The 8,445-nt window shown below is 49.7% G+C and overlaps 1 protein-coding gene across 1 annotated transcript in view; it reads right to left on the reverse strand.

Moving 5' to 3' along the window:
- Positions 1–8,445, reverse strand: part of ZFAT (zinc finger and AT hook domain containing) — a 158,949-nt gene that overhangs the window by 53,149 nt on the left and 97,355 nt on the right. Inside the window, exon 12 of the mRNA XM_010834786.1 lies at positions 2,792–2,880. Coding sequence (XP_010833088.1) covers positions 2,792–2,880 — 89 coding nt within the window. The remainder of the gene's footprint in view (positions 1–2,791; positions 2,881–8,445) is intronic.

Below are 8,445 nucleotides of genomic sequence, written 5' to 3' on the forward strand. Positions count from 1 at the left end.
AGGCAGGAGACCCGGGTTCCATCCCTGGGTTGGGAAGATCCTCTGGAGAAGGGGATGGCTACCCACTCCAGTATTCTTGCCTGGAGAATGCCATGGACAGAGGAGCCTGGCAAGCTACGGTCCATGGGGTCCCAAAGAGTCGGACACAACTGAGTGACTAAGCACAAAGACAGCCATGTCCTAATCTCTGGAACCTCATGTATAAGGCAAAAAGGAATGAAGACTCCGGTAGAACCAAGGTTACTGATCCTCTGACTCTAAGATAATACTGTCCGGGGTTATCTAAGTGCATGCGCTGCAGTCACAAGGGTCCACAGAGCTGGAAGAGGGGGCAGGAGAGAATCAGAGGAGGACAAGGATGAGGATGGCCACTGGCTCTGAAGACAGGCGAAGGGGCCACGAGCCTTTGGACAGCCTGCAGGAGCCAGAGAGCAAGGAAGGAAGAGCACGTCACGCAGACGCTGGCCCAGGGTGGCCCATGCTGGGATTCTGAACCAAGGAGACCCTAAGACAATGAACTTGTGCTGTTAAAGTTACGAAGGTGGAGGTAATCTGTAACAACGTAATGGAAAACTAATGGGCCGAGAGGAAAGGAAAAGGACAGTTACTGTTGGGATGAGGGCAGCTGGCAGGCATCAGCTTCATTTTGGCTCGCTGGCCCCAGGCAATTGAGAAGCATGATTTACACACGTGTTTACAAGAAGAGCACCCAGACCTGAAGGAAGGGAGGAGCCCAGGACTGACTCACTGGTTCTCACTCAGACTGAACCTCATCCCCAGCAGGGGCACCACTCAGCTGGGGGTTACGCCTTATCCACAGGGAGCCCAAGGGAAACCGGCCATGACTTGGGCTCCAGCTTAGTGGGGCTCCCAAAGCCCCCCAGTGCAGCTGTGTGATGGAGACCACACACACCTGCAATTAAACCATCCCCAAATGCACTTCTTCTGCACACAAACCAGAGATGTAAAACTCTGAGGAACAAATCCACAAGGATTTCAAGGCAGAGGACCTTTCAGCTATGTCTGGTTAGGAAGGGAAGCTGCTCCACACTGAGACCGAGGAACAGATTAGAAGTCTAGCTCCGACTCTGGAACAGCAAGGCCAGAAACCAGCCTCCCCGGGTCCACGTCTCTCATCTGTGAAGTCGCCCTGACGTGCATCCTCTAGTCCTGTCACTGCACCAGCCTAGGGAAATCCGGAGTCCTTCCTCAAAGAAACACGTCTAAGAGATGTGGAATGGACATAAAGCCCTGAGCTTTCACTACATACAATGTACGCAAACACAGAACATCCTGATTGAGACGTTTCACACTCCCGCTGGGTGACATGTGGGTCCCACCTAAGAAACCCGTGTTCAATACAGACGCTAAAGCAGCTACAGAATCGACAGGCATGGCAGCCTCAGATGCCCCAACTGGCCCCTCTCTGCCAACAGCGAAGGGCTGAGATTTGGTGAGGGATGCCCAGGCCTGGGACCCCGAGGCCAAGCCCCAGTTCCGGCTCTCTCACCTCCTGGACAGTTCCCACCCCAAGCCACCTGGCTTCTTAACGACAAGAGAAGGGATCATGGGCTTCCTGTGACTTCACCCCAAGGCTGTTCTGAGCATCAGATAAGCTTGTCGACAGGGAGTGTCACCTCAGAAGGGGTGATGACACAGGCTGGCCGAGATTATAACAGCGACTGAAGTCTGTGGATCTGGGCATCGAGTCAAGACTCACGGGGGTCACTTGTCAGAGATGCAGGCTATTCAGATGTCAAATCTGGGCAATGACGCCTACTGTGTGGAATCAGAGTGAGGTGGGTGAAGTTGCTGGCACAACGCGGGCTCACAGGAGATGCTCAATAAATGCAACCTCCAAGTGTGGCCGTCCACAGTCCCTTTCACGTTCTACCGGGACTTAGAGGTGGACATGATTTCAACAAACATCTCAGAGCATAGTGTTCCCGTCTCCAAATGTGCATGCCAGCAATAGCAGCACTGATTTTAAGGGTCAAGTTGCCAACTGCTGAGCAGTACTTTTTATGAAACAAATTCACGGGACCAGAGCTCTTGCTGCCAGTAACCACCATAAGCCGTGGTCCCGGGGAATTACCATCTACGTGGAAGAAACGTCAACTGGAGGTACTACGAGAATAAGCAGAGATCAGGAGAGCCAGGGTCTCCAGAGTCCCTGCTGCAGGCTGGTGCCATGCCAGGCATGTGAGGGTGTCTCCAACTCTCTCACCAGTGCCTGCCAGCCCAGCATCATCACACCTGCTACATCAGGGCAATCCAGGATCTGACAGTGCACACACTTGTCCTTAAAAAAATACTCTTTGCTCTAAATCACGCCAGGTTTTTCTAAGATACACACATTTTTAAATCTATTTATTCATTTTAAATGGAGGATAATTCCAATATTGTGACGGTCCCTCCAGGCTGTCACAGAGCACTGGCTCTGGACGCCCTGCGTCATGCATCAAACTCACACTGGCTACCTACTTTACATATGGCAATGTATAAGTTTCAACGCTATTCTCTCAAATCATGCCACCCTCTCCTAATCCCACAAGTCCAAAAGCCTGTTCTATACATCTTACTGCAGCAAGAGTAAGCCTCTTCTCCAGTCTGCATCCTCGCAACGCTCTTCCAGGACTTGGTTCCCGAAGTACAGAGAAGTGCCATACTTGCACGAAGATCGGGCTGGCTCAGCCCGGAAGCGGAGGGGAAGGAGGCTCTCCCTGTCTTCATTTTGAGAAGCGGCGCACTTCCGACCCGGAGGTCCGCTCCGCCGGCCGGGCGCCCTTACCTTGAAGGAGGCATGCTGTTCCATGTGCCGTAGCAGCTGTGGCTTCTGGGCAGCCGTGTAGTCACACACCGTGCACTTGAACTGCTTGCCTGAAGAGAAGGAGAAGGAGGTGAGCGGGCTCAGGCTACAGCCCCTGCGTGTGCCTGGGGTGGGAATGAAGGCCCTGGGACACCCCGGGCCATCGGCGGGTGGGGCCCAGGACCTCAGGGGGAACCGGCAGGGAAACACGAGGCAGCAGGCTCGGCCTCGGCGGGGGGAGAAGTGGGGGTCAGACACCAGGGGCCGCAGGGTCTCCCTAGGAGCCGGGATCCCAGCCCGAGAGCTGGGAGGAGCTGCAGAATGCCCTTCAGCCAGAGAAGAGATCTGTGTTTGGGAATTCCCAACTCCGGCAGGGAGCTTCCCAGGTGGCTCAGTGGTAAAGAATCTGCCTGCTCATGCAGGAGACACAGGAAATGCAGGATCGATCCCTGGGTTAGGCAGGTCCTCTGGAGAAGGAAACGGCAACCCACTCCAGGATTCTTGCTGGGAAAATTCCATGGACAGAGGAGCCTGGTGGGCTACACCCCATGGGGGTCACAAAGAGTCAGACACAACTGAGCGACTAAGCAACAATGCAGGTAAAAGGCAGATTCGAGGGGGAGATAAAAGGCAGATTTCGAGAGAGAGAAAACGACAGAGAAATGTGACATACCAGCCTTTACAGAGGATTAACGTTTCAGAAATTTGTAAACATTCAGCAGTGTGATAAACAAGCCCATGTATTAAATCGACAGATACATGAGACAGGCTACATTTTTTACCTCCCAATGAGGAAAAATAAAACAACTTGCAAAAACAGCAACATGCAACCAAATATAAAGGTGACCTACTTCTCATGGCAGCATCGCTCGTCATGAACTCCTAACGGCCGCTGAGCTTTACTCAGGGACAAGCACCACGGTCACTGAACATGGTACCACAGGAACACCAGCCCCTTCTGGCGACGCGCTCACCTCTCCTTTCGCGACAAGCTGGCTGAAAAAGCTGTCCCCCCGCAGCCTCCATGCTCCCTTCCTACTCGCTCTTGAACCCACCCTCTGGAGATGGCACCAGCTCACCCTAAAACCTGTCTCACCAAGGTGACCAGTGACCAACGATGCCAACCAACCAAGCCGAAGGCAGATTTCAGCCCTTATTTTCCACAGGTTCCGCTGCATGTGGCTCTGCGCTGGGCCGTGCTTAGGGAGCCCTCTGCGCCTCTGACTCCATGCTCCTCCTGTCCCTCCGTGCCTCTCTGTTCCCTCTCTGCATACTGGAGACACTGTCTTCCATCTCCACCCTTTACACATTGAAGTCCGAGTCCCCCAGCCACACTCCCGTTCTCCTTCTTTTGTAAAACTTTGATATCAAAATCTATCTTCCACTCACACTTGTTCTAATCCAGACTCACTGTCTCACCCATGAAATGGGTTCCACTTCCGACCTTTGTAGGGGATCACTCCCCTCATCACCCAAGTTAGAGACCTGGCAGCCTGCCTCAACGTCACCACGACCCCAGCTGCACTCCCCTCATTTTTTTAGCACCTGATTTCAACTCCTAATATGTTTCTATTTCCCTTTGTTTTTAAAACCTCCATACTGGTTTTAGACCCCAATCATTTGCTTTCCGGACAGTGGTAAAAGCCTTCTGAACCAGTTTCCTTGTCTTCAGGTAACCCCCGCATCCATCACCCACCCTCTCCCCGCCTCCACCATCCATCCATCCATCCTGAAGCCCCATCCTCCATTCTGATCTAAGACAGAAACGCCCACAGACCTTCCTGCCGAGCCCTCCAACGACTCCAACAACAGGTCAAAGCTGAGGTTCCAGGGCTGGGGCACAGAAGGTTCCCAGAACCATAACTGACTCTCCCCTCCTGACTCCTCTCTCTGACCTCCTGTTTTGCCTTTGCCGTCTAAGACCCCTGAGCCTCTGCTAACACTTTACATGCCTGGGATGCACTGTCTCCTGGCATCTGGTCATTCTTCACTTTAAAACAAAACTCAAGCTGATCAACACCTCTGGCACAAGCAGGCGAGGAGCCAGCATTCCACACACTCTGTCAATGCCCCGGCTCTGTGGCATCGTCGCCACCTGCCATCAGCCACCTACAGGCAGGAACCGTGTCTTACTCATTCTGGCACTCCTAGTGCCTGAATGCGTGGCACACACTGAAACTAGCCTGTGCATTTTACCAAACTGAGCTGGGCAAGAAACAAAAAGGAAATTCTGGACAACTCACATGAATAATACTTTCAATAGGAGCAGCAAAAGGGAAACAGTTAACAGAAATACAGAAAAACAGTTAACAGCAATACAGAAATATAGAAATAACAGAAAGACGGCAACTATACCTGTCATTCCAGGTGAATGACCCCCAAGCTCTAGATTCTACTAATTCTGCAAGTCCAAAGCTTGAGGAAAACCTTTTCATGCTTAAGGCAAATCAGTCATAACTGGAGAGCAATTTCCTTAGAAGAAAAGCTATGACAAACCTAGACAGCATATTAAAAAGCAGAGAGAACACTGTGCTGACAGAGGTCCATCAATCCTAAAGGGAACCACCCCTGAGTATTCACGGGAATGACTGATGCTGAAGCTGAAGCTCCAATACTTTGGCCACCTGATGGGAAGAGAAGACTCTGATGCTGGGAAAGAATGAAGGCATGAGGAGAAGGGGACAACAGAGGATGAGATGGTTGGATGGCATCACCGCCTCTATAGACATGAGTTTGAGCAAACTGCAGGAGATGGTGAAAAGACAAGAAAACCTGGCGTGCTGCAGTCCAAGGAGTGGCAAAGAGTTGGTATGCCTTACCAACTGAATAATAACAAGAGAGCAATTAACACCTTTTCTTGAACACAGTATCATCTTTTTTCAACAGAAGGCCATCTATTGCTGTACATCTCCTATCTAAACTCAGACAATCATACTTCCCTGCTGGCGTGTGACTCACCCAGAAAATCATTATTGTGCCAGGCAGCCTGAGCAGAATGGTGTCTGGGTTCCCCACAGGCACAGTGTGGGGAGGAAAGCTGATAAAACCACTCTCCACATTGATAAATATTTTCACTCATTACTAATACATCTGGACCAAAGAGTAAGAGACAAAGTGCTAAAAATGATTAGTGCCTGAAATGAATAAATGGAATCACCTCGTTGGAGAGCCAGAGTCAGCCTTTTATGGATATATTCCCACGACTCAGCAAGAGACAAGGAGAGAAGGCAGCTCCTAAGAGCATCCCTTATGAGGCACAGAGTTCGGGCAATAAATATGACAAATGTTTCCAGCAACCGCTGACGCCCCCACCAAACAGGCCTGGGAGAGCACTGGACAGAATCTTTTGCTGCCTAATTAAAATAATGCAATATACACACATGACTAAACGCAAAAAAACAATGATTTGAGACTATCAAATTGCTTTCCATTGAGATACTCCTGGGTATCACAGGGAGAGCTAGCTAGAAACACAGAATTTACTTGAGGTTAGTGTGACCTCAAAGGGCTGGGCGACGCACAGCAAATGGCTGTGTCAGTGTGAGTCCCAGAGCAGCCCGGGAAGAGAAAGAAATGATGACAAAGGAAAAAGGAGGTGGGGCTTTTTTAAAAAAAACTTCATTTTTCACACAACATGCTTGGCAAGCTCTGAGTACTGAGCTGCTGGCTGTCAACAGCTGTGCCAGGACTTGATCTGTCTGATCTCAACCAGCCCCCAAGAGCCCGGGACACAGGTAGGACATCCCTCTTACAAAAGAGGAACCAGGAACAAGAAGCTGAGCAACTTGTCAGGTTGTGAAGTAGCTGGTAGTAGAGCCTAGATGTGCACCCCAAAGCCCTGGGTCACAGCTACATAAGAATCCACGTAGACACGCCTATATTTAAAATGGATAACCAACAAGGACCTACTGTATAGCACAGGGAACTCTGCTCAGTGTTATATAATAACCTAAATGGTGAAAGAATTTGAAAAAGGATAGATACGTGTATATGTATAACTGAGTCACTCTACTGTACACTGGAAACTAACGTAACACTGTTAATCAGCTATCAGTTCAGTTCAGTTCAGTCGCTCAGTGGTGGCCGACTCTTGTGACCCCATGAATCGCAGCATGCCAGGCCTCCCTGTCCATCACCAACACCCAGAGTTCACTCAGACTCACGTCCATCGAGTCAGTGATGCCATCCAGCCATCTCATCCTCTGTCATCCCCTTCTCCTCCTGCCCTCAATCCCTCCCAGCATCAGAGTCTTTTCCAATGAGTCAACTCTTCGCCTGAGGTGGCCAAAGTACTGGAGTTTCAGCTTTAGCATCATTCCTTCCAAAGAACACCCAGGGCTGATCTCCCCTAGAATGGACTGCTTGGATCTCCTTGCAGTCCAAGGGACTCTCAAGAGTCTTCTCCAACACCACAGTTCAAAAGCATCAATTCTTCGGTGCTCAGCTTTCTTCACAGTCCAGCTCTCACATCCATACATGACCACTGGAAAAACCATAGCCTTGACTAGATGGACCTTTGTTGGCAAAGTAATGTCTCTGCTTTTGAATATGCTATCTAGGTTGGTCATAACTTTTCTTCCAAGGAGTAATTGTCTTTTAATTTCATGGCTGCAGTCACCATCTGCAGTTTTTTTGGAGCCCCAAAAAATAAAGTCTGACACTGTTTCCACTGTTTCCACTGTTTCCCCATCTATTTCCCATGAAGTGATGGGACCAGATACCATGATCTTCATTTTCTGAATGTTGAGCTTTAAGCCAACTTTTTCACTCTCCTCTTTCATCAAGAGGCTTTTGAGTTCCTCTTCACTTTCTGCCATAAGGGTGGTGTCATCTGCATATCTGAGGTTATTGATATTTCTCCCGGGAATCTTGATTCCAGCTTGTGCTTCTTCCAGCCCAGCGTTTCTCATGATGTACTCTGCATATAAGTTAAATAAGCAGGGTAACAATATACAGCCTTGACGTACTCCTTTTCCTATTTGGAAGCAGTCTGTTGTTCCATGTCCAGTTCTAACTGTTGCTTCCTGACCTGCATATAGGTTTCTCAAGAGGCAGGTCAGGTGGTCTGGTATTCCCATCTCTTTCAGAATGTTCCACAGTTTATTGTGATCCACACAGTCAAAGGCTTTATACTCCAATGTAAAATAAAAAGTTAAAAAAAAAAATGAACACAATGTGACCTACATTGGAGAGGAAAAAGAAAAGATTCCTCTTTTTTGACATCCCTCATTTTGTGACATTTTCACATTGAAATTAAACCACCTCATATTCATATTTGCATTTCTCAGTATTTGAGGTATCTTCATAACGCAGCTGTAAAATACTGCCCCCCCCAGGCCCCGCACCCCAGTCTTATGGATTTGTCTTGTTTCTCACTCAGCGTCATGACGGTGGGGGAATCTGTGTTTTCTCTCTGGTTGCTGCTGGCATTCCCTGTTGCTGTATCCAAAATGCCTAATTACCTGAGGGGTGGGGCGGTGGCTCATGGAGTCGTCTCTGGCTGGTCCCTGGTCCCTGTGGTGCCCTCGCAAGGTGGCTGGACTTTGGGAACAGGAGAGTGGACGTTGCATCCTATGCCCTTGTGCTGGCAGTGCTGGTGACAGGAGCGTCCCAGCAGGAGGCTGCTCAGCCACGTG

The sequence above is a fragment of the Bison bison genome, unplaced genomic scaffold, assembly GCF_000754665.1.
Source record: "Bison bison bison isolate TAMUID 2011002044 unplaced genomic scaffold, Bison_UMD1.0 scf7180017864036, whole genome shotgun sequence".
NCBI classification, from domain to species: domain Eukaryota; kingdom Metazoa; phylum Chordata; class Mammalia; order Artiodactyla; family Bovidae; genus Bison; species Bison bison.